Genomic DNA, 27,500 nt, shown 5'->3' on the forward strand with positions numbered 1-27,500 from the left:
GATCATCCAATTGCTCCTTTTTTAAATGTTTTACTATTATCTCCCAATTACAGAAAATGCTTTATGGGACTGGGACCAAGGTAAACAAACCGATATCACAGTGTCAGGACATGGTCAGGATTGAGACGTTGTCTAAGTCGCTGAAGCTGTACATGTGGCGTTCGTAGAGGAGCGCTGGCTCTACCGAGATGTGACTGTAACAACCAACCCCACACAAAACTCCTTCCCAAATCTGTAAACCAGAACCAACACCAACATAAGGATGTCCAGTCTGGGGCGTGTGCATTTCTATTTCACTACAGCGTTTCCATGGAAACAGAATGTTTCGCGGAGGGAGGTTCGCTAGTTGAAATTAATGGAAATGTTCTTGTAAATTACCATAATAAAGTCAAGATCTTAAGATATGACGGTTCTCAACTGAAACATTTATTTTACAACCTCTACAAATGAAATTAAGGAAATAAATTTCAGCGTTTCAAATAGAGTCCTTTTCGGTGAGAGCAAGTGGCTGTGGCGCATGTGTGCCTTTTTCACACAACAGCAAAATCAAGCATTCTGTTTCCATGGTAACGTAACATAGGATGACAATGTTGTGTCCTGTTTGAGCTTTCACACTCTTCAGGTTCACTACACTGAAAACCAGTGGTGTTCCCCTTTAATGATACAAAGTCTCAGCGTTAGCTTAGGAAAGAAAAGAAAGATAAAAGAGCGTCACAAAAAAGATATGGAAATGTATCTCAAGCCCTGCCCTCTTTTCTTGATCCTCCAATCGTGACTATTGCTTCCCTCAAACAGAAATGTTTAGTCCAAGGGAACCAACAGCCGTGATTGGAGGATGAAGAAAAGAGGGCAGGGCTGGAGATAGGTCCATTGAATGATAACACTGGACAGAATGATACCAAGATGTGACACTGAACAACACAAAAGATGGATTTCCAAATATCTATTTAGGCACTAGAAATTATGAAACATAATTAATAATAATAATTCATTATTTCTTCTGCTGATGGAATGGAAACATGGAAAACCACAACATTATGTGGACTTTTCCCTGATGTCACGGCTAATATTTCCTCTGTATCTTTCTGATGAGACTATTACACTCACTGATGGCACAACACCAGTACAATGTCTTAATACAATATGATAATCAGTACAATATCATGCTATATAGTGGAGGAATGATCAGATAATCAATAATTGTAGTTCCTACTTTCATTTCGGATTCACCTGAGCATCCTGTTTGTGGACAAATTATCATTTGAAGGAGATGTCATGGAAAGTAATCTTAGAGGGATAGTTCAGATTTGATGAACCCGAGTCCTATTTGCTCCTTACCGATGATGTTGTTGATCCATAGTGGGGTCAAGCTCCCATCTAGATTTCAGTTGTCTTCAGTCAGGAGCTTGAGCCCATTGACTTTGCATTGGTTTGTGGCTAACAAGCCAGAGCTAGTATGATGAGGAACAGCATGGATTGTGATGAGAAAGGACCTGGAGGTGGTATACCGTCATGGATCCATGCACAGGTATTGATTTTTACTACACCGTCTTCAACGACAATAGAACATGTACAATTATAGCCTGGGTCTACTTTTAAGTTAATCTACATATTTGATATGAAAATTTTAAATGTTGGGATCAACATTTGATTAAAGTATAGTACCCCTTTTGAATGAAAAAGCACCATGACAATGTATTGCAAAAATGTAATAAATCAAATAGAAGTGAAATCACACTGTACTTTGCACTGGAAATAAACCTGAATACAGTCAAATACCCTTATACTGTCAGAAACTAGAAACATTTTGTGATATGATATTTTGATCATGTCGCCCCACTCTACTACCCAGCAACAACATCACTGGTAAGTAGTAAATAGTTCCAAAAGTCAAAACTAACCCTTTAAATATGTCTAGTCTAGATGTCTACTGCCATCTGCAGGTGAAGGTGATTTACAGTATATAGTGAGCATGCTGGTCTGAGGAGGACAGTGACGGTGACAGTGAAAGGGACAGTGACAGTGTAAGGGACAGTGACAGTGAAAGGGACGGGGACAGTGAAAGGGACAGTGAAAGGGACAGAGACAGTGAAAGGGACAGTGACAGTGAAAGGGACAGGGACAGTGAAAGGGACAGGGACAGTGAAAGGGACAGGGACAGTGACAGTGAAAGGGACAGTGACAGTGAAAGGGACGGGGACAGTGAAAGGGACAGAGACAGTGAAAGGGACAGTGAAAGGGACAGGGACAGTGACAGTGAAAGGGACAGTGAAAGGGACAGGGACAGTGACAGTGAAAGGGACAGTGACAGTGAGAGTGAAAGGGACAGTGACAGTGAAAGGGACAGTGACAGTGAAAGGGACAGACAAGTGCTTCATGTTACAACCTCGGGCCCTCTCTTCTACTCAGTAAGGAGTGGACTTGGCTTCTGTGCCTGAGACCAAACAACTAGATATATAATGTTTCTAACTATTGAAACAGAATCATCAGGGTCTACATGTCAGTATACAGGGATTAAAGCAAAAAAAAATCTTCTGACTGAACTTTTTTTCAGGCCAAGTCTATTCTTATTTTAACCTCCACTGTATTTCTTTTTAATAGCGTTAGCGTTTTAAGGGAGCCTACTTGTAGAGCCTACTGTCCTGACTGTGACTATAGACCCTACACAACTGGTTGTTGTGCCAGGCAGGGAGGCTGTGTGCTGGAGAGCGTGAATGCAAGTCTTGTGGCTAGCTTCTGATTGATGGCGAGCTAGCACCCTTTTCCCATTAATTTGAACCATGAACTAAAAGGCTTGTTATCATACAAACAAGGGACTAAACACGTTTAGCAATTATGCCACAACAATGTGGAACGCCCTACCCACAGCCGTAAATTTTTTTGAATCCTCAGTGTTTCCCACAGGATTTAGTGAGACTGTGGTGGTGAGTGAACCTCTGCCCCTCTAGGGGGGTCCGGGGGCATGCCCCCTCGGATTTTTTTTTTTTTTTAGTTTTAAAGTTAAATGCATCAATCTGGTGCACTTTGAGAGCAAAATTAAGAGGCTAGATCTATGATGATCTTTGTGCTCAAAACACAAAATCGACTAGACACTAGAGCATACATTTGAGCCATCAAAGAAATTAAGCAAAAGTGGTTACCTGTGTTGAACTAGTTTATTTTTTAGAAGGAAAAAAATAGACTGGACTACTATTACGACTACTACCACTGTCAATACTACTGATACATCCCTATTGGCAAACTTTATATAAAAGAAAAAAAAATTATTATATATCAATCGAAATATTATATAAATATAATCAAATAGACGGAAATCCGTCTCAAGACGGAGCGCTTTAATGCCTTTGAGTACCATTCTGAAACTAGCTAGTTACCTAACCAGCACATACACAGTAGAATTAATTGCAGATTTATTCCGATTTATTAAGAGGGATGGTTGGCCGGGGTCTTACTCCCTAAAATCTACGACTAACAAATGTCAAATGTCATGATGTGTGCTGGGGGCGAGGTGTCACCCTCTTTCCACCACCCCGTTAAATGGCTTTTCTACAATCTACAGTTTGTCTACTATCCATTTACTCTCAGGGCCCAGTTGTTGAATTCCCTTTCAATCAATCAATTCAGGAAGTGTATTTAAAATGTAAATCTTGATCAACTTTAGTCAATGACCTGCGGTTCCTATTTACATTTTGAATGGATTAACCCTTTCAGGTGCGTACAATCTCACAATGTGAGATTGAATTTTGAGGACTGAACACTTCAATGACGATGTAACAATGGCTAGGACTCACCATTGAAACCTGCCATTGAAATAGACATTCAACAAAACATTCACCTGAAAAGGTTCAATTGAAGGTGAAACAACTCTAATCAAGTTCTCCACACTTCAACCCGTCACACGGGGGCTACTCTGTTCCTAGAGGTTGAGCTGAAGTGTTTGGTTGCTCTATGTATGAACGCCTGTGTTGGCCCAGGCTACCAGGCTGCTCGAGGTCTCCTCAAAGTAGAACTACCTGTCTGAACTGGCTGTCCTGCAGGCTTTGTTGGCCCTTCGCTGCCTTCTCTGGGGACCCAGAGGAGGAGGAGTGGCGAGACTTGGACAGGAACAGCCGACTGGAAGATGGGGAAGTGCCACTGGAGGTCTGTCCAGGAAGATTTTATGAGAGGGGAAAACATATAAAGCAGTTACACATACTGAAAGAGATTGGTCAGGAGATTGTGTGAAAGAGATCGATGTTGTCGAAACACGCACCGAGACATTTCTGCAGAGAAAGAGAAGTCACAGGCGATATAAGAGAGAGAGTGGTATTACATGACAGCATGCTCACATACAAATCCTTCCCAATTCCCATTTGCAGCACAGCGTCAAGAACACCATGCATACCAGGCATTTCAAAGCCATACTTGTTTGTTTTGGAAACCACACATTTTTGAAAGTGACAAAATCATCACTGTTCAAAGGTTTTCAGCATCAGGCAATTGATTCTCTTTAGATAGTTTTCAAGCAAATATTAAGTAATTTCACAACACAGACAGTTAAAAGCAGGAGCATCCCAAAATTATTTAACCCCACAAAACACCCGAAAGATCACCACAACCCCTTGCCATAACATTTAAACTTTGTTTACAATAGATAAAAAGGGAAATTTAAAATGTATCGGGTCTGTTCATTTTCAATTTTTGCAATTCAAGAAGTGGATTTTTACCCTATTCTGTCCTAAATTGGAAAACATCTAACATGGAATGCTTATCTGATATGTGAACTGACACATAACTTATGTATAGTGATAATGTATGTGTCTAACATATAACTTAGATATGTATACTGATATATAACTTAGATATGTATACTGCACATAACCTATTATGTACGTATACTGGCATGTAACTTCAATATCTATACTGGCATGTAACTTAGATATGTATACTGACATGTAACTTAGATATGTATACTGGCACATATAATTAATGTTGTTGTTTCAATTATGTAGCCAAGTCCATCATAGCTCCCATTGTAGCCCATATCACCAACCTCTCCATCAATCAGGGTCACATCCCGCAAGAACTCAAGCTTGCTAGGGTAACCCCTCTAGTTAAAAAAGGAAACAAACTAGATCCAGGTAACTACCGCCCCGTTTCTATCCTTTGTTCCATATCAAAGGTAATTGAGAGGCTGGTATATGAGCAGATAGACAACTACCTGACTGAACATAGACTACTGTACCAGTTCCAATCAGGTTTCAGAAAATCACACTCCACTGACACCTGTTTACTGTACCTGACCGATTATATAAAACGGGAGATGGACAAGGGGAACTACTGCGGGATGGTAATGTTGGACCTGCAAAAGGCGTTTGACACGGTCAACCACTCCATCCTACTAGAAAAATTGAGAGCGATAGGCTTTGATAGCAAGTCAGCCAAATGGGTCAAGTCCTACCTGGAGGGAAGAGAACAGGTGGTAGACATCAATGGCACCTTGTCCTCGTCCCTTCCAGTGACATGTGGGGTCCCCCAAGGAAGCATTTTGGGGCCTCAACTGTTTTTAATATATATTAATGACATGAAATCGGCATGCGATTGCAACCTGTTCCTGTTTGCTGACGACTCGGCACTCCTGGTCTCTGACAGGGATAAGTCTAAAGTGGAAAGTGTCCTGAGCAGTGAAATGAAAAAGATCTGCTCTTGGCTCAGTGACAATAAATTGTCTCTACATCTGGGAAAAACAGAGGCTATACTCTTTGGGTCAAACGCCAACCTAAAGAAATCCCAGGGTTTTAAAATTAGAGTAGGTGAAAACGTTATTGAGGATAAAGAGGAGGTCACCTACCTGGGCTTTATTTTAAATAACAAACTTTCTAATGAAAAAATGGCACAAAAAGTTATTACTAAGGTCAATCAAAAAACCAAATTTTTATTTAGAATTTCCTCATTCATAAATAGAAACGCTCTGAGGACCCTAGCTGGAGCCCTCATCCAATGTCACTTTGACTATGCTTGCACTTCATGGTACAGCAACATATCAAAACAAATGAAGACAAAGCTCCAGACCTCCCAAAACAAACTAGTGAGACTCCTGGGCCCTGTTTCTTGTACCTGGTTCAACTAAGTCGATCAAGATGTCATTATCCAGCTTCAGTTAACCCGATGTTCGAAGCCGGGATTTTCCTGTTCCTCGAAGGTGGATTCAGTCTCGTTAACTCAAGCCAGACTTGCGACTCAGGCTAAATGCGCGCGGCCGCTTCAGGCGAAAAGCCAGCACGTATCGATGGCAGAGATCCTGATTCTCTAACGGCATTGATTGATTAATTGATATAAAACTTTATTGACAGATTGCAATACGGCTCAATCGCCTCGCCGACAAGTTAAATGCGTTATCTATAGGCTAATTTTAAGTCCCTCATTACCTCAATCAATCAGATTATATTTCTTTAAACTTGCCTGCTGGATTGAATAATCAAATGAGATCTTGCTAGCGAAAATAATTAGTTAAACTTATACAGAATTACGATACGGCTCTCTTACCCATTGATTGATGTATAGTCGATCTTTAACTTATCTCCAATGTGGTCTAACGGGTTGTTGTTTTGACTATCACGCAGACGACCGGGGTTCGAGACCCTAGTCTTTTCCTTCTTTTTGCAATATAGGAATAATTCAATTTGGTGCACGTTGAGAGCTATATAAAGAATGACATCCTCAATGCATGTAGATTTATAATATTTTAACTTAAAACCAGGCTACTTTGGCGTATAATCATTAATATTATATTCAAAAAAATCATATTGGAAACACCGGGTTTTGAACCCCGGTCGCTGGGTTGGCAGGCTTGAGCACTACCGCTGCACCACTGTGCCAGATGGGATAAATTCATTGTTTATACATTAATGAACGAGAGACCCGTGTTTAGAATATCCTTTGTTTTGAATGAAGTTTATCTCTTTATCCTCATTCGTTAATGTGACGTCAACGGCTCATTCAATTTCTCAAATCCGTCAAACAGCGCATCTCATCAGACATCTTAATCCCAGTTACAATTAAAATAACCACATAATGTGTACATCGCACGAGCGAGCGCCACGGTATATATAACGTGCATTATTTAGGACAAAGTGAATTTAGTATCAGCATTTTGGGTCTATTTTACATTTCAAAAGCCCCCTCTGGAAGAATGGAGCACAAAAACGTAATTCAGAATGGTATAATGCAGATCGTAGACTGTGGGAATAGTTTCAGGAAACGGGCTGTCACTTCTTTGCGGGGGCGTGGCGATGGTTCAGGCTAACTTGAACTTAAACTCTGCTTTCGACCAGGCTCAAACTTTTGGATCTGTTGTCATGGTGATTTGGAAAATCCACGTACGGGGAACCGGAAAGTCCGGCTAACTCAGTTATCCAGTTAAAGTTATCCGGCTAACTCAGTTATCCAGGTACAAGGAACGGGGCCCTGCACAACCTTCACTTTAGGACTCACCTAACGCCAGCCCACTTTAGCAGCCTGGGATGGCTTAGGGTTGAAGAAAGGGTACACCAGCATAAAATGCTACTGGTTTTTAAAGTACTGAAAGAAACGGTCCCCAAGTACCTAGTAAATTATTTTAATAAAGTAGGAGATGTCCACAAACACGCCACAAGAGGAAGCCCCACGGACCTGGTCCCGCCGAGAGTCAGGACATGCATGGGGAAAGATGCATTTTTTTTTTACTCGGCTACGGTAATGTGGAATGCCCTGCCAACATTCATAAAACTCCTGAACTCCCCTCTCGGATTTAAATCCGCCCTAAAAACATGGCTCAGCAGCAACTCAAATTGGTCTTAAAATGTTTTTTTATCTCTTTTATCATAACTTGGCTTTTATTTCTTTTATCATGAGTTGTTTTTAAGGGTTTGCGGATTTTCTTTTAACATTAGTTAACTGTATGAGTTGTCAGGTTAGGCGTTTTTATACACATTTGTAGGATGTATCCTGTCTAGTGTACATGTCCATTTGTGTTTCTGTGCCTTTTTATGTTCCAAGTATGGACCACAATGGAAACAAGCCTTGGCTTTATTGTGTTTTATCCATTTTTAACCAGCGTTGTTGACACTGTTATTGTCTTGTCTTTTAAAATGTTTTTTTTGTCCTACGATTTGTGTCAAAATAAAGTATTCAATCAAATGCACTGTGAATTTTGTTTCTGAATTGACTGACTTGAAAGTGAACTGACCCTGACGATGATTTCATCTCATTTCAATGCACATTTGTTAAAGAAAGCCCACATTGATGTATCTTAAAGGGGAATGCCATTTCATTTCAGGTTTGAAATAATGTCTTCCAAAGCTAAACAAATTTGTATTATTAAAAACTTCAATAATATGCAATGTATTGTCCTCTCATCTCAGGGACCAGTAAGCAATGCAATTGCCACCTTCAGTTACAAATTATATTAAATTTAAAACTAATACCAATCAGCACTGATACTAGAGATGTACCTATATCTACTGTATGGCGCCTCTAACCAGGCCACTGCCCTTTGGCAGCCTCCCTGGGACCCAACATGTTCACCAGACCAGAAAAACAGTGTAAGTTGAGTGGCATTCCCCTTTAACCCTTAGAAAGTACAAATTAGAAGGAAGGAGACATTAGCATAACACACAACATCTCAGCCCTGTACAGTCAGTACAGTCAGTCAGAGATGCTCACAGTAAGGGGCCAGCCACCAGTACAGATTTAGCGTTGAGTGAGCGAATAAGTAGAATGAGCATTAGACCCATCAGACCTGTTTCTTGGCCGCAGGCGCCACAGTTTCCTTGGGAGTCTGCGGTTTGGCCTTCTTACTCTGCGGAGGCTTCAGGCCCTTCGAGGGCTGAGGGGCCGGCCGTTTGGACGGGCTGCCCTCCCTGTCTCGTTTGAATTTGATTGTACACCGAGGTTCCTTTGCGGTAGGAGAATCTAGTGGTGGGGGTGACGAAGACGACGATGTTGGTGGTGAAGAGGTGATGGGCGATGACGGCGACAGTGCCATGTTGTCCACGCTAATCTCCAGCTGTTTGATGGACTCCTCCAGACTGTTAATGGAATCGTACGCGTTCTTACACAGCTCCCCGGTCCTGGTGGGCGCCTTGGCGTCGGCGGCTGGACCCAGTTGTTGTTTGATGCTGCTGATCTCAAACCTCTCTGTCTCCTTCGTCTCCTTCTTGGTGGTCTCCATCGCCGTCCCGTTACCCTGCGTGATCTCCTCTTCGTCCTCGTACACGACGACCTCCAGGGTCTTCTTCCCCGTTTTCGACGTCCCCGTCCGGAGAGCCTGGCTGATGGCGACCAGTTTGTTTTTGGGGAACTTGAACTTGAACTTCCTCTTGGTCTCCGTCTTGCCGGGAGAGTCTGCTTTAGGCTGGTCGTCGGCACTGTTGGAGGAAACGCTGCTATCGGACAGTTTTCTTTGATGTTGCGCATGTTCGGGCCTCTGGCAGTTCACTGTTTTCTCTGTCACTTTGAACTCTTTCTGCCTCACCTGAGGAAGTACACTCGTCTCTCCTTCCCCCAGCCTCTCCTCCTCCTCCTCCTCCTCCTCCTCCTCGATACACTCACGTGGTAGAATGCGATCCATATCCTCTTCACATTCAAATATAGTAGACAAGCGCTTCCAGGCAGAGTGAATGTCCATGGGCTCGTCAAAGATCAGGATGACAGGTTTCTTGTCGAAGTCGTCAGTGCTCTCGCCACCTTGCTCCCTCTGCAGGCGGTTAGCGGCATTATCCTTGTTTGCGTTGCTGTTTCCCACAGTAACAGTCTGCACATCTGAGCTGTTTGCTTTTAAGTCCTGGTACTCCCCTTTAGACAGAGCCTTGATCCTGCTCTTCGAGATCCGAAAGGCCATCCTATCCAGTGGTGGAGGGGGCGGGCCTTCGTCATCCAGGTCAGGGCTCAGGCTGCCCGTGTCCTCTGTGTATTTGTATAGGTCCTTGGATGATTCCCTTGCTGCCACTTCACACTGTGGCTGGCTGTCAGTGAAGCTCAGTGGAGGCGGGGCAGGTTTCTTGGTGGGGCTAGTCACAGGCTGGACCTGTGGCGACTTTGATGACATCATACCAGAGCTGCTCTCAGTTGGAACATTCTCTTTTTCTAAAGTTACGAGAATTGTTATATTTGACTTCTTCTCTGGTGAAGGTGATTTTAGAGCAGGCATCTGATTAGGACTCTTGTTGTCGAGAGTCACAATGTTTTCTTTTCTAGCTGTAGTTACGTCTGACTCCTCGACTGGGGCTGGTTTTGGAGCAGCCACTAGTTCAGCCTGTTTATGATCAGGGTGTGCTGGGACATTTTCTTTTTCTAAAGTTACAACTATCGTAAACTTCTTCTCTGCTGTAGGTGATATTGGAGAAGGCAACTGATTGGTCACAACCTCCTTTTTCAAATCTATCTGTATCGGACTATCCACATCCGGAGTGGGGACATTTTCTTTATTTAAGGTTGGAGCAACCGTTGGAACTTCAAAACCCTTCTCTGCTAGAGCTGATTCTGGAGCACGCTCCTTCTCCTCCACCTCTTTGTCTTCCACCAGCTCCTTCTTCTCCTCCACCAGCTCCTCCCTCTCCTCCACCAGCTCCTCCTTCTCCTCCACCAGCTCCTCTCTCTCCTCCACCAGCTCCTCCTTCTCCTCCACCAGCTCCTCCCTCTCCTCCACCAGCTCCTCCTTCTCCTTCACCAGCTCCTCCCTCTCCTCCTTCTCCTCCACCAGCTCCTCCCTCTCCTCCACCAGCTCCTCCTTCTCCTCCACCTCTTTCTCATCAGGACTCCTGATATGAAGAGTCATGACATCTTCTAAAGCTACAACTGTCTGTGACTCCTCTGCTGGGACAGATTCTGGAGAAGGCGCCTGCTCTTCTTTCTCAGCCATAACATGCTCCTCTACGCCAGATTCTGTTATTGGTTTATCTTTATCTCGGTTAGCTGCTAATTCGGCCCGTGCTCGAGGAGCTAACTGGTCAGATGTTATTAATTCAGGATGAGGCGTTAACTCAGGGGGATTCTGGTTGGCCACCTGTGAGGCGGGTAGTGCCTGCTCCTTGTCTTCCTGTTGGTCCTTTCCTCCAGATGATGAATTGTCATTGGTCAGCTGTCCTGTGACGTAATACATGACCTAATAAAAACAGACAAGTTGGAAAAGGAACTTTAACAAAAAGGAAATAAAAGATCCCCTAGTCTTTACACTTTACATGACCTTTTATTGTTATGACATTACATACTGTAGGAGCCATATATGTAAGTTTCAGTATTCTCTATGGTGTTTATGGTTAGTTGTACTGTCACTTTAGGTGGTGGGAGTGTTCACTGGGGTTTGGGCGTGTTCACTGGGGTTTGGCGGCAATAGGAGTGTTCATATGGGATTTCATTCACCTTTTCACGGGTGTTGACAGTTTATGGAAAGAGGGGGTGAGCGCAAGGAGCGCATATTTTCTATTGACCGCAAGAGTATAGTATCCAAGAGCGCAAGAGTATAGTATCCAAGAGCGCAAGAGTATAGTATCCAAGAGTGCAAGAGTCAATTAGTGTATGTATTTACGTGTGTTTCATCTGTTTCATTAAGCGAAAGAATAAAAGGTTGAAAAGCATATTCTGGACGTGGAACGGAATTATTATATGATGCACGTCACAGTGTTTATACTCCTCTGCTTAGCCCCTTTGCGGCTTTTTTATGACAGCCTACATGTAGCCGCAACATAAGTCAATAGAAAGAAGCAAACAAAAGCGTTTATCAACGGAAATCAACTGTATTCATATTGCGGATTCCTCGGATCGCTTCGGAACGCTTTTGATCTTGAAGAAAACATTGGAACGCTTGGATCATCGCTGCATTGGAGCGCGACATCCCTACGAAAGGCCTGAGGCAGACCAGCAACAGAAGCGGTATGTAGTCACTTTATTGATTCTACTGTGAAGCCTTTTGTTTTTGAACACAGTGTGAATTTGTTACTACCGCTTGTCCATTGGGGACTTTGTTGACTGGTTGTGCTGTTTTTCGTCAATGGATGTTGCACGGCCTACTAAGCAACAGGGAATTGATTGATCATTAACACTTTTAGTGCCAGCCACAAGAAATATCGTTAGTTCATGCCATGCGTTGAGTGCCAACCGACGAGAAATCTAGTTTTTAATCGTTATTTTTTTTATTATAGATTTCCATTCATTTTTCATCAATCTAGCCTCACGTTACCAGTGTGGATCTGTCTGAGCTCAAACAGGGAAAATACCGCCCCCTATCGTCTCTCCGGATGGTATTGCACCCCATTGGATTGGACTGAATGAAATGGATGGGAAAAAAAGAGTCCGGATTCCACATTTTAATCCGAGCTGATCCCATTCATTGCCCACCATCAGAACAGCGTGGAATATGTCTTTCGACCACCCAGCGTTGGATCAATACACGCAATCGATATTTGGAATGGCGATCAGGAATTGGAATAATTTTTTGGAGAACATCTGATCTGAGGTAAGGAATCTATTTGACCAGTCTTGGGATAATCAGAGCTGTTTTCACCTATATATCAACGTGTCCCATATGTGTGTGTGTGGCTGTGAGTGTGTGTGTGCTGATCAGGAAATAAGATAATAGATTTTTCAGCCCGCTTCTATAGCGTGCATAAGCACACATATACTATCGATAATCTAGCGTTTATTTGAAAACGATTCATAAATAGGCCGAAAAATGACAACGTGTTTTGTGTATTACAGTAAAGCGCGATTCCTGTAGAATCTTTTTCCCCCCTGAAAGTTTAAAAAAACAAGTGTTTTTTTTTAAAATGGTATAAAACGGAAATGAACCGATTAAAAAAACTATCCGTTTCGACAATGTTGACTGCAAACAAGTCATTGATAAGCAACGGGCGTATTAGACACATAGCCATCATTTAGGATATAGTTTATGCGTTCGCAAATATGATCGCCCTCCATTGACTACAGCGTTGGCACTCAAGCGCCTATTTCTGGCACCCCCTGCTGGCATGGAAAGTGTTAAGAGGACTGTGGATTATTGGATGATTTCATGTGAGCTATTGGAAAATGGCATCAGGAGAATCAAGGTCAAGTGTTGATGTCAATGGCTCAAAAATGGATGAACAAAAAATTGAAGTCATACTCACTGTCAAGGCTTTGGCCAACAAAATTGAAACACTTCAGAAAGAAGTGAATTTGAGTGCAGTCTCAAATGGAGAATTTGAATCAAATGGTTGAAGATACCACTCTGTTACACAAATCTGTCTTTCCTTTAATTCCTGAAGAGGAACAGGAAAAACAAAATGAATGGTTTGACAAAATACTCAAATGCAAGAATGGATTCATGACGGATGTAAAGCAGTGGCTTTCTGAAACTGGGAGACAAAAAACCAGTACAAGTGCCCATGTTGGTGTACATGATGTTCCCATACCTGTATCACAAAAAGTAACTCCTGTTGAGATACCTGATACACCATGATGAAAGTGAATCTGAAGATGAACCAAGCGACAGTGTGTCAAATGCTGGGAGCAGAGGGTCTGGCAAGCAGAGCTCTGTTGGGCCTACATCCAATGTCTCAACCACATCATCAGTATGCATCAAAGCGGAGGCCGACATGGCTGCTCTAATTGCACGACAAATGCTATTAAAGGAAAAGCATGCAATAGAACAAGAGGAAGAACAAGAGGAGCAGCTAAGAAAGAAAAAGGAGCAACTAAGAAAGAAAAAGGAGCAACTTAAACTTGAAGTGGAAATAGCTGCATCAGCAGCAAAAGTCAATGTGCTAAGAGGCTCTGGAGGATCTCGCATTTCGATTAATATGTCCAATGGCATGAACTCTTATTTCCGAAGGGGACAAAGGAATGTTCAAACACTCAGTGCTGAAGCACAAACCTTTGTGTCTGCTGTGAACATCTCTACAGGTGGCCAGCTTGGTCCACATGCTCTGCACACACCTACATTTGGAAATACAGTTCAGAATCTACAACCACAACCCAAATTGTCAAGACACGCAGGGGTCAAGGGTCAAATGGCATTACAGAGCACTCAAGCACAGCCACAGATTCAGCATCAAAGCATTCACACTGCAGCACAGCAATCAAGCAGCAATGGTAACATAATCACTGTTTAGGAGAAACAAAATTAAATAATAGCGTTGTTAGCTCAACAGTCTCTTAAATTTTTGCCTAAAAGAGACATTCAGGTTTTTGATAGTGACCCTTTACTATATCACATCTTCATACGTTCATTTGAGCACAGCATTGAAGAAAAGACTGACCACCCTAAGGACTGCTTATACTTCCTTGAACAGTACACCAGGGGGCAGCCTAGGTAGCTTGGCAGAAGCTGTCAGCATATGGCTCATGACCGAGGATATGCAAAAGCTAAGGCTTTGCTACACAAGCATTTTGGTAATGCACATAACATTTCTTCTGCCTACATGGAAAAGGCTCTTTCATGGCCACTAATAAAATCGGAAGATGTCAAAGCTCTGCAGGCATAGTCTCCTTTTGAGAGGATGCTGCAATGCCATGGAAAAGGTGGAAATTATGTATGAGTTAGACATGTCTGCCAACATGTTAGCCATCATAAGAAAGTTGCCTTACAAACACAGGGATGGATAACTGTGGCCTATGACCTGCAGGAAAGGCGTGGCCATAGAGCTACATTAGTTGACTTTGTTGACTTCATTCAACGACAGGTGAAGATTGCAAGTTATCCAGTGTTTGGCAATATACAGGATACACCAGCAGCAGCAGCACCTAAGGATATGAGGAAATCCAAAATTCAACCATATACAAGGGCAAAGGGAAGTAGCTATGCTACCACCATTGCAACAATGGAAAGAAAAGTTGAACCTGGAACAAAAATGAAGGAGAGAAGCTCATCTGGTACAAGGTTTTGTTTGTTTTGTGGAGGTGGACACACATTGGATATGTGCTTTCAATTGGGAAAGAAGGTGAAGGGTGAAGAAGGTGAAGGGGCGGCGTGGCTCAGGGGTAGAGCGGGTTGTCCAATGATCGAAGGGTTGGTGGTTCGAATCCTGCTCAAGCCCATGTCCATCCCACTGCCGTTGTGTCCTTGGGCAAGACACTTAACCTACTTGCCTTGTATGAATGTGTATGCATGTGAATGAATGTTGGTGGTGGTCGGAAGGGCCGTAGGCGATGATTATTCGCCACGCTTCCGTGAGTCTGCCTCAGGGCAGCTCTGGCTGCAATTGTAGCTTACCACCACCGGTATGACTGTGTATGAACGAATAATGGACTCTGTGAAGCGCTCTGGGTCTCATGAAGAGCGCTATATAAATCCAAGTCATTATTATTATTATTATTATTATAGTGAGAAGATTGGCTTCTTAAAGGAACATGGTGTGTGTTTTGGCTGTTTGTGCATTGGGCACATGAGTAAAGAGTGTAGGCAACACCTCTCTTGCAAAGTATGCAGTCTCAGGCACCTTAGCATACTTCATATTCACCAAAGAGAGAACGGAACAGATCTAAAAAAAAGTGTTGGGTTGGACTGTGAACGGACCTCTCAGAGGAAATGGAAGTAATGAAACAACTTGTGGACAGCCAGACATCACAGTCAACAGGATTTAAGTTGCAAGCCTTGATGAACAGTGGAAGCAGCAGCTAATGGTTGACTTCCCTGAATGCAGTCAGGATGAGGAGACAGGGTGGTCAAGAGAAGACTGTCACTTTATGGAGTTTGTGACAAAGTCTGCTAAGCTGATGGACGGCCGTTACAGTATTGGCTTACCTTTGAGGAAAATGGATATAAATATGCCAAACAACAGGAGAGTGGCTGAACAGCGTACTCTGAGTCTCAAGAGGAGGTTCGATAAAGATGTTGCATTTCATGCCGATTACACTGCTTTCATGAATGACATCATCTCCAAGGGCTATGCAGAGAAGGTGCCGGCTGAGGATCTGGAATGCAGTGACGGTAGGGTATGGTATATACCAGTGGTTCTCAACTGGTCTAGCCTCGGGACCCAACATTTTCCTTAGTCATTAAGTCGCAACCCAAAATTTTGAACCACTATGATTTATGTAAAAAAAACAATATTTGCAGTAATACGCAATCTTTCAAAACATGAAATAAACACAAAAAAGTGCAACAAAAGTGCAACTATTGCTAAAAACCCAATGAAATAAAAGAATAATAAATAATATATGCTTCTTAGCAGATTTCTTAGCTTAACATAACAGACCTAAATTTGGGGGAACTAATGGGATAACTGAGTTTGCAACAAAAGTGCAACTAGGGCTAAAACCCAATGAAATAAAATAATAATAAATAATATGCTTCTTAGCAGATTTCTTAGCTTAACATAACAGACCTAAGTTTGGGGGAACTAATGGGATAACTGGGGTTGCAACAAAAGTGCAACTAGGGCTAAAAACCCAATGAAATTAAATAATAATAATAAATAATTATGCTTCTTAGCAGACTTCTTAGCTTAACATAACAGACCTAAGTTTGGGGGAACTAATGGGATAACTGGGATTGCAATAAAAGTGCAACTAGGGCTAAAAACCCAATGAAATAAAATAATAATAAATAATATGCTTCTTAGCAGATTTCTTAGCTTAACATAACAGACCTACGTTTGGGGGAACTAATGGGATAACTGGGGTTGCAACAAAAGTGCAACTAATGGCTAAAAACACAATGAAATAAAATAATAATAATAATAAATAATATATCCTTCTTAGCAGAATTCTTAGCTTAACATGCAGGGGACTAATGGGATAACTGGGGATGATGTTTGCTCCTGACAAGAGTCTCAAAGTCTGGGGTGATTGTAGACAAAGCAACTCTGAGGTCATGCTCAATGTCCAATCTGTTCCTCCGCTTTGTCTTCAGCTGGACCAGAGCTGAGAAGCCACTTTCACAAAGATAGGTAGTAAAAAAAAAAAGTAAAAAAAAAAAAAAAAAAAATCTTTTTTTACTTTTTTTTTTACACACACATCCGCGACCCACTCAAAATGGCCCCGCGACCCACCAGTTGAGAAACACTGGTATATACCACACCATGACGTATACCACCCGAAAAATAAAAAGACCAGGGTTGTATTCGACCGTGGAGCTACATTCCAGGGAACATAGTTGAATGCACAGCTCCTACAGGGACCGGATCTTACCAGCACACTGAACGGAGCCAGGACAGTTTCAGTAGGATATATATGCCCATCGCAGATGGAAACAAATACAGTATCAAACTTATTTTGGAAACGATGGGTCAAGGAATACTTACCTCTACTACAGGAGCATCAGAAGTGTCGAGCGCATGAAGGGCGGTTAGGTGGTCGAGCGGAGATTGCGTTCGTCACCAGCCCCGGAGCTGTGAGCTTGATTCGCCTGTTCGAATCCAGCTCACAGCTCCGGGGTTGTCACCAGCTTGGCTGGCCGTCTGCACTGATACAATTGGCTGTATCAGAGGGTGGGAGAAGCTGGCGGGGTGGGTCCGGGTCGTTGTAAACAGCGACTCCTACAGTTCGGTCGGGGCGCCTGCTAAGCGCGGATTGGACGTGAGGGGGATAGTGTGGTCCTCCCACACGCTACGCCCTCTCAATGAGAATCCGCGCTGCCAGGTGAAAAGAAGCGGTGATTGGCTGGACGTGTGTCAGAGGAAGCACGTGGTAGCCTCCACTCTCCCAGATGATCTGACTGTGGGGGGTAAAGCGCAGCGACCAGGAAGGGACTGGGAATTGGCATACGACTAACATTGGGATGGGAGAAAAATCGGAGGAAAATGGAGGGGGAAAAAGACCAATAAAAAAAAAAAAAAAAAAAGAAGTGTTGAGCGCAACTTCATCATTGGATATATTGTGCTCATAGTTGATGACTCGGCACCTCACAACTCATGGCTTACAGGAAGGATCGTGAAAGCTATCCCAGACAGAAGAGGACTTGTCCCTCAAGTGCAGATAAAGACCAAGACCAGCTATCTGGACAGGCCTATCACCCAGGTTTGCCTTCTACAGGAAGCAGAAGAGCCATGAGAACGTCAGATGTTCACATTCATAGACTTGACTTTGACACATGAACATTGGATTTCAGTTTTTTGTTTTGTTTTTCTGACTTGACTGACCAAGCGATGATAAAGATCACTCCTTTTTTTAAAGGCTATGTGCTAGTAACCTCTGGCCTTAGAATACAATTAAGAAAGAAGAAAAGGACATTTGCGAGAAAATATTAAAAAAATCTAAAAGAAAAGCCACTATTGTTTTTGCATAATTGTACCATATATTTAATGTTTTCTTGTTGGTCTCCTACATAATGTACAGTTGTGTAATTATTGAATTTGAATAATTAGGGGCTGGCATGTAGGAGCCATATATGTAAGTTTTAGTATTCTCTATGGTGTTGTATGGTTAGTTGTACTGTCACTTTAGGTGGAGGGCATGTTCACTGGGGTTTGGGTGTGTTCACTGGGGTTTGGCGGCAATAGTGTTCATATTAAGGCTGTCCCCGAACCCTGTTTTTAGGGTTCGAACGTTCGCCAGGGTTTTTCGAACGGATGTTCGAACGTTTGTTTTTTATTAATTAATTTTATTATTATAGATTTTACGGGGGGGCGGCATTGCATAGTCTATCGGTGAAAACTATTTTGTTTACAGTGGTGGCTGTTCATGTAAACATGTAAAGAAAGCACTCAGAAGAAAATAAAGGGAAAAGACAGCAGTCAAACATAATAATATAACGCACTCACTTTTTGTTGGGTATATGCCATACGCGCCAGCCACTTCACCCAGGCGTTGCGCGATGTTTACTCCAGAATGTTTTATCTCCAGTTCTTTTGTTTCCAAGACATATCCCAGTAGTTCCCACTCGTTGGAAATAAAATGACAGGTGACTGCCATGTACGCCTCCATCGCCACCGACGTCCAAGCGTCTGTTGTGAATGCCACAGCGGCATGGTCAATGTAAAAGGAGACTTTCTCCCGCACGGCCCCGTACTTAGGTTGTTGGAAACGGTAGATCTTTTGGGCATGGTGTAACCTGGCGCCATCATTTTTAAATGAGCAGCCAGGTTGGATGTGCCACCGTGGAATGCCAAGTGCTTGTCGCACATTTGACACACAGCCTTTGCCTTATCCTCCGTTAATTTAAAGTGTTTCCACACAGGTGACGTCTTCCCACTTCTTGCAGCTGCCATGATTGAATAATTGAGCGAGCGCCGCGGGGACGCGCCTCCTCACCTCGACTCAACCCTGCGTGCCTCTTTTAAAAAATTTTTTTTTCGAACGTTCTAACCCATTCATTAAAATCCGAACGCCAGCGTAACAAACGTTCGGGCTCAGCCTTAGTTCATATGGGATTTCATTCACCTTTTCACAGGTGTTGGAAAGAGGGGGTGAGCGCAAATGTTCTATTGACCGCAAGAGTATATTATCCAAGAGCGCAAGAGTATAGTATCCAAGAGCGCAAGAGTATAGTATCCAAGAGCACAAGAGTCAATTAGTGTATGTATTTACTTATGTTTCATCTGTTTCATTAAGCGAAAGAATAAAATGTTGAAAAGCATATTCTGGACGTGGAACGGAATTATTATATGATGCGTGTCACAGTGTTTATACTCCTCTGCTTAGCTCCTTGCTGCTTTTTTAAGACAGCCTACATGTAGCCGCAACACATACTATTACACTACTTTGAATAGGCAAATGCACAAACATTATACCATGTACCGAACACTATTAGACACTATTACCAGAATAATGAAATTCAAAAATGTAATGAAGATGATGTACTGGTAGATTTGGACAATGAGTTGAGTAGAGCCTTGTAGAGCCAACTAGAGCAGAAAACAGTACATTAGAGAAGAGATGAGCAAAGGGGGGCAACATATAGAGTAGAATAAAAGCAGAATATAGTAGAATAAAGTAGGAAATAGTAGAAAAGAGTAGAAGAAAAAGATAGAGTAGAGTAGACGATAGAGTAGAAGAGAATAGAAGTAGATTAGAGTAGAGTAGGAGATAGAGTAGAGTAGAGTAGAGAAGAGTAGAGTAGACGAGAAGATAGAGTAGAGTAGAAGATAAGGTAGAGTAGAGTAGAGGAGAAGATAGAGTAGAGTAGAAGAGAAGGTATAGGGTAGAGTAGAGTAGAAGTGAAGATATAGTAGAGTAGAGGAGAATATAGAGTAGAGTAGAAGAAAAGATAGGGTAGAGTAGAGTAGAAGTGAAGATATAGTAGAGTATAGTAGAGTAGAGTAGAAGATAGAGAAGAGTACAGTACAGTACAGTAGAGATAGAGCTGATTTGGCTGATCTTACTGTGTGACTTTGGGGAGTGTTGCCATTGTTGTCTTCTGTGTTGAACAAAGGATTGTCTTTCCATAGCTGAATCTGATTGGTAGGACAGTGTATATGGATGAACAGGGAGACATGTTATTGGTAGGACAGTGTATATGGATGAACAGGGAGACATGTTATTGGTAGGACAGTGTATATGGATGAACAGGGAGACATGTTATTGGTAGGACAGTGTATGGATGAACAGGGAGACATGTTATTGGTAGGACAGTGTATGGATGAACAGGGAGACATGTTATTGGTAGGACAGTGTATATGGATGAACAGGGAGACATGTTATTGGTAGGACAGTGTATATGGATGAACAGGGAGACATGTTATTGGTAGGACAGTGTATATGGATGAACAGGGAGACATGTTATTGGTAGGACAGTGTATATGGATGAACAGGGAGACATGTTATTGGTAGGACAGTGTATATGGATGAACAGGGAGACATGTTATTGGTAGGACAGTGTATATGGATGAACAGGGAGACATGTTATTGGTAGGACAGTGTATATGGATGAACAGGGAGACATGATATTGGTAGGACAGTGTATATGGATGAACAGGGAGACATGTTATTGGTAGGACAGTGTATATGGATGAACAGGGAGACATGTTATTGGTAGGACAGTGTATATGGATGAACAGGGAGACATGTTATTGGTAGGACAGTGTATATGGATGAACAGGGAGACATGTTATTGCACAACTGTTCAGTGTGTGTGTGTGTGTGTACATGTGTTGCATGCTTGTGTGTGTTTGCGTATGCACCTGTGCATGTGTATGTGAGTGAGTGAATGAGTGAGTGTGTGCGTGTGTGTGCGCGTGTGTGCATGTGTGTGCGTGCGTGGACGTGTTCTTGTAAGCATGCTCGCCGTGCTTAAATTCAGGTAAAAGTAAAGACTGAGCAGCCAAAGAGGATGTGAAATCAGTCACTTTATTATCCCTTAGAAAAGCAACATATGAAAAGCCCACATACCTATAGATAGTAAGAACAGCAGCCAAGACATCATGCATTCAGAGCAGGGATGGAAATGTTAGCCAGCTAACCTGTGGCTAGTGGTTTTCAGACACAGAGAGCAAAGAAAGAGAAATATCAGTGATCCAGACCTACTGCACGGTGCACCACATATAGATGTCAGTGATCCAGACCTACTGCACGGTGCACCACATATAGATGTCAGTGATCCAGACCTACTGCACGGTGCACCACATATAGATGTCAGTGATCCAGACCTACTGCACGGTGCACCACATATAGATGTCAGTGATCCAGACCTACTGCACGGTGCACCACATATAGATGTCAGTGATCCAGACCTACTGCACGGTGCACCACATATAGATGTCAGTGATCCAGACCTACTGCACGGTGCACCACATATAGATGTCAGTGATCCAGACCTACTGCACGGTGCACCACATATAGATGTCAGTGTTTATTTCAGAGCTTGTACAGACTGCAGCGTGGCCCCATAGCTAACTAGCCAGAGCCGCACATATCCAGCATGAAGATCCAGCATGAAGATCCAGTATGAAGATCCAGTATGAATAACGGATACATGGATTGTGCTGAGAAAGGACTCTACCGATCACTGGTTGAGTACGAAAAATAGGGAATAGAGGTAAACAATGATGAACTTGCCTTTTAAATAGAAAGAGATTTGAATGAAAAGATGATACAGATCAGTATATTATAAAAGACAGGAAGACATTAAATCACATGCAAGTTAATTCAGACAGGAGGGGGTCAGCGATAGACCAGTCCAGTTATCACACGATAACACCTGTTGAGAGCATTATGTGATCACATTGTTGTTATTTTAATAATACATATAAAACAATAAAAATGTGATCACAAAAAAAGAGCATTATGAGACAGATAGATACTAGATATGTAGGCAGATCGATTGGTCGGTAGACAGACAGACATACAGATAGATTGAGAGATAGATAGATAGATAGATAGATAGATAGATAGATAGATAGATAGATAGATAGATAGATAGATAGATAGATAGATAGATAGATAGATAGATAGATAGATAGATAGATAGATAGATAGATAGATAGATAGATAGATAGATAGATAGCAATGATATAGAACAAGCAAAAGGCAGAAAGATTGGCCCAGTGCATATCTTTTGGGGTGTAAACTGAGGACAGATTTGATTTCGAAGCAGAAAACAGTCAATGAGTAAAAACCACAAACCAGGTTAAAGCTGTAGGTGTTAAAGATGGCTTTCAGTCTACTGAACCACTAGCCTGGACACAAGTGTCCCACAGTAGATGATCTGTTCTAGACTAGCCTGGACACAAGTGTCCCACAGTAGATGATCTGTTCTAGACTAGCCTGGACACAATTGTCCCACAGTAGATGATCTGTTCTAGACTAGCCTGGACACAAGTGTCCCACAGTAGATGATCTGTTCTAGACTAGCCTGGACACAAGTGTCCCACAGTAGATGATCTGTTCTAGACTAGCCTGGACACAATTGTCCCACAGTAGATGATCTGTTCTAGACTAGCCTGGACACAATTGTCCTACAGTAGATGATCTGATTCTGTTCTAGACTAACCTGGACACAAGTGTACCACAGTAGATGATCTGTCCTAAAGTAGCGTAGGAGGATTCTTATAGCGCCCTCTGAAGGCTAAACTAAGGTTAGAGAATATTGAGGTGTAGGTGTTTAGGCTGTATATTCTGTTGTTAGTAGTTAGTGAAGCATCACACACTCGGTGCGTTAGGTATATAATAACTTCATTTCATTCACAGGACAGTTCCCAGGGCAGTTTGTGAACATGCACAAATACAGCACTTGTTTTCTAAAGCTAGAAATCCGAGAGAATCCTCAAACATTTGTGATGTCACCTGGATGTGGGTTCTTCCATGAGTGAAATGTGAGGGTTCTCTCTCTTTGACTTCTAGGATAGAGTAGGGCATATTCACAAATACTGCCTGAACTGTCCTGGGGCACAGGCTATAGTTAGGGATTAGATTTTTAGTGCTGTTAGCCAGAATCATCACTGCAGCAGGCCCGGCAGTTTGGTTTACCTTGGGGTCAATCTCTCTGCTCTGAGGGTCAGAGGTCGAGAGGTCAACCACACACCTGCTGCCTATTTCCCTCAGAGAGCACTTCTGAAACACCTGGGTAGGGGGCAAAGGTCAAAGGTTGGGTTGGTGGTGGGCGTAGGGAGGGTGGGGTGGAGGCTCTGGGATTCAGGCATATACTGTAAATATCCATAGTATTCCACTACATCATCATCGCAGGCATCTTGGTAGAGGAATAACAGGTGATTGTCATTAAATCATTAACCCATTTAGACCTAAAACGCCTCTAATAATGCACTTTATACAACGGCATGCAAATTTCTCGATTCTGATTGGCTGAAACAGTCATTTTACACGTCTTTATTGGCAACAATTCCACGCTGCTGGCCCAGGACCCGCCCACAACCGAACCACATCACATCACTCCGCAGGATCACAAGAAGGTGGACAATAATCTTTACAAATGGATATGTTGATAGCGACTAAACGACTAAATATCAAGCGATTCTGTCACAGTGAATGTCTTAGTCATTTAAACAATGTTGGATGATGTAATTGATGGGTCTTGAATCATTCTGTAACAAAAGAAAAATCGCGGATTGATTGATTGATTCATTTTCAATTTTTCTTTCAATTTCTTTTCCTTTCGACTGTCAGCGCTCGCTCTAGTCTCCACCCACCGCCACACACCCCCCCCCCACACACACACACACACCCACACACACACACACACACGCACACACACACACGCACACACACACACACACACACACACTCTGCCTGCAACGCGGGGGATAGTCAGACTGAGAGAGAGAGCTGGGTGCTGCGCTGTTCTAAGTGAGCATGGCCTATTGAGTTGATTGATTGATTGATTGCTAATTTTATTACTGTACGCTTGGTTTCCAACTGGTTAAGTTTAGGCCCTCTACAGTAGGTTTAAAAAAATAAATAAAAACATAGGGTGAAGAAAACTTTTTTTCCTATAGGGCAAAGAAAACCTTTTAATTTGTTTTACCTACCTTCTATAGAAGCATCTAAGAATGAAGTTCTATGGAAAGTAGGTCTGCATTCCCTTAAAGGGGAACTATTTTACTATTTCTTTCACTATTTGGGCACTTTTACACAATTCCTGTGAGTCTATGGAACACCTCTGTAATATATATATTTTTTTTATTCATTGTTTTGTATTTCTAATCAAGTCCTCAAAAACAGCATTTTTCTACCTCAAGATCTCGAGCTGTTTTGAGCCTGGGCTCCTAAACCACTGCGCCGGGCCGGCCCCCCTGAACATTAACATGCAGCAGTGACTATATGACATCACATATAGGGCACATTTTCAAATGACTCAGTTCAGTGAGGGTGAATATTGTGAGAGGAGAATTGGAAGAATGCGCCAATATGAGAATTTTGAGACATAGATCATATTAATATAAGTTCACATAGCTAGGAAACAATGCTAAACACTCAAAAAGGCCATTTATAAGATAGTTCCCCTTTAACAATTGTGTGTATTGAGCCGTACTGTATTGTACCCATTCTGCATCTGGTAATAAGATTTTCAATCAATCATTCCAATAATACACAGTTGGATGTGTTAGTTGGTTGGATGCACTTCAAGCTGCTTCCACATGAGGCAACGTCTCTCAATCATTCCAATAATACACAGTTGGATGTGTTAGTTTGGTTGGATGCACTTCAAGCTGCTTCCACATGGAGGCAAATTGTCTTTTTTGTAGTTGTGGGAACTACTTTTTCTGGCGGATGGTTTTTTCAATAAATCTTCGATTAATGTGTGTTTATTGTATAGAAATAAGGTTGGATTAATGTGGCAGTTGTATAAAAGCATTACACCACTTGCAGTCGAGATTTGTGAACAATAAACCATGCCTAGGGGGGTCTAACGATCCTCGGCTGCGCCTCGGGCCTAACAACCACCCCTAGGCATGGTTTATTGTTCACAAACCACTCCTGCGCGTGATGTAATGCTTAAATATAGACTGCATATACACACAAAATGTTTCCCGGTTTCAATGGGTTAAATGACAACCATGGCCAATGAGCTGTATTTATGACGTTGAGCCATACTGGTAGGAAAAGCACGAGATGTCATGAGAATACTATGAATAGCTCAGTTAATTATCATCCCTGATTAAATAAAGGTGAAATAAATCAAAGCAAACGCACCAACATAAATCAAGTGTACCTTTCATTCAATTCATTAGTAATAATGAAATACCTGCAGTTCCTTCATGAACTTGTCATCTTCTTCTTCATCATCATCATCGTCTTCCTCATCCTCCTCATCATCTTCCTCTTCTTCCACAGTTGTTGCCGGAACAGGGGCTGGTGTTGGGGTCACAGGGGCAGGGGCTGGTGTCGGGGTCACAGGAGCAGGGATGGGGGTAGGAGCCGGGGCTGGAGCCGGGGCTGAGGCAGGGCTGGGGGCGGGGCCAGGGGCGGCATGGGGGTTCTGGGGCTTGGGTTTGACCTCTGGAGGGTGCCTGGGGGGTTTGGGCTGAGGAGCCACGACTTCCTCGCTGTCCTCATCCTGGTGGAAATAGAAAAGAAACACATTAATACATTAAGAGAGAGCTTCACGGATGTGAGTATATTCATGCACACTCAGATGCATGTAACTGAACATGCTTGCACACATTTTAAGATATGTTTAGAGTGTTTTCTGCTTTGTTACGCGGGACGCATGAATACTTTCGGCAGCCCCCACTTGTCCTTCCGCATTGCTCTGATTGGCCGAGCGCGCGCATGAGCCGCGACGCGCTCCTCAGCCAGGCAGGAATACTACGCTCAGCTTAACCCAATTTATACAAATGGAAGTATTGATTATGCCGTAACGAATCATTAAAAAAATATACCGTTAACTGGAATATGTTGTTTCTTTACACATATGTTGGATTATGTAATTGGTTTGTCATGACAAACCAATAAAAAATCGCATCGCCCGGCTTCGCGGCTGCGGCGCGGGTCCACGACCCTCCGTGCTCCGATCGCCAGCGGGGAGAATATGCTGCCGTGAGCGGCATCGCTGAGCTCTGGTGTCCGCTGGACGAAGCCAGAGACGGTCTTATTATGGGGCTTATGCCGAGAAGGCGTAACACAACAATGCATCTGTCAGTCGTACTTAACTATGTGTTCACTGTTGTGTTACGCCTTCTCGGCATAAGCCCCATAATAAGACCGTCTCTGGCTTCGTCCAGCGGACACCAGAGCTCAGCGATGCCGCTCACGGCAGCATATTCTCCCCGCTGGCAATCGGAGCACGGAGGGTCGTGGACCCGCGCCGCAGCCGCGAAGCCGGCGATGCGATTTTTATTGGTTTGTCATGACAAACCAATTACATAATCCAACATATGTGTAAAGAAACAACATATTCCAGTTAACGGTTTTTTAATGATTCGTTACGGCGTAATCAATACTTCCATTTGTATAAATTGGGTTAAGCTGAGCGTAGTATTCCTGCCTGGCTGAGGAGTGTGTCGTGGCTCATGCGCGCGCTCGGCCAATCAGAGCAATGTGGAAGGACAAGTGGGCTGGCGAAAGTATTCACGCAGACGGGACAGTGAGCAGAGACAATGACAGAAAGTGAATGACACCCTTTACAAAAATCATCTCTTAACACTTTCAGCGGAAATCACGTAATATTACGCGTTTGCTCGCCAACCGCTGAGCGCCAAAAACGCAATATTAGGTTTTTATATCGTTTTTTCTTTTTTTCGATTTTAATATCCTATACACTCTTACGGAACTCTGTGTTACCATTGGAACTCATTCTGACACGTCGAGAGTGCAATGCCGGCCGAATCCTGCTAGGTGGCAGTATCGCCTACCTTTTGAAACCTTATTTCACACTGTGTGTTACATTTTATATGATCCGGGCAGAGAATTTGGATTCGGGCAAGTGAAACGGTTCATTCGAGCAACTTGGAACGCTTGGAACACACTTGATGCATATTTTGTGATATTTCATGTCAGGGACCCGATGGACATCAATACTGGAAATCACGATCAGACAATTGGAATATTCATTTTGGGATACCTCCTAGTAAAGGTAAGGACTATATGACATCAATCCTACTTTGATCGAAGAATGATTTCACATCGATCGCAACGATCAACGTATGTAGTATTCAAAACGTATGCCGTTGCTG

General features: G+C 42.8%; 1 protein-coding gene across 1 annotated transcript in view; it reads right to left on the minus strand.

Annotated features, from left to right (window-relative positions):
* The window catches only part of LOC311239435 (sickle tail protein homolog), a 149,397-nt gene that overhangs the window by 1,639 nt on the left and 120,258 nt on the right, over positions 1 to 27,500 (minus strand). Inside the window, 6 exon segments of the mRNA XM_084327740.1 lie at positions 4,014 to 4,142; positions 8,759 to 10,621; positions 10,739 to 11,122; positions 20,256 to 20,327; positions 23,338 to 23,430; positions 25,571 to 25,882. Coding sequence (XP_084183866.1) covers positions 4,014 to 4,142; positions 8,759 to 10,621; positions 10,739 to 11,122; positions 20,256 to 20,327; positions 23,338 to 23,430; positions 25,571 to 25,882 — 2,853 coding nt within the window.

Source organism: Notolepis coatsorum (genome assembly GCF_963971535.1).
Source record: "Notolepis coatsorum genome assembly, chromosome: 13".
NCBI lineage: Eukaryota > Metazoa > Chordata > Actinopteri > Aulopiformes > Paralepididae > Notolepis > Notolepis coatsorum.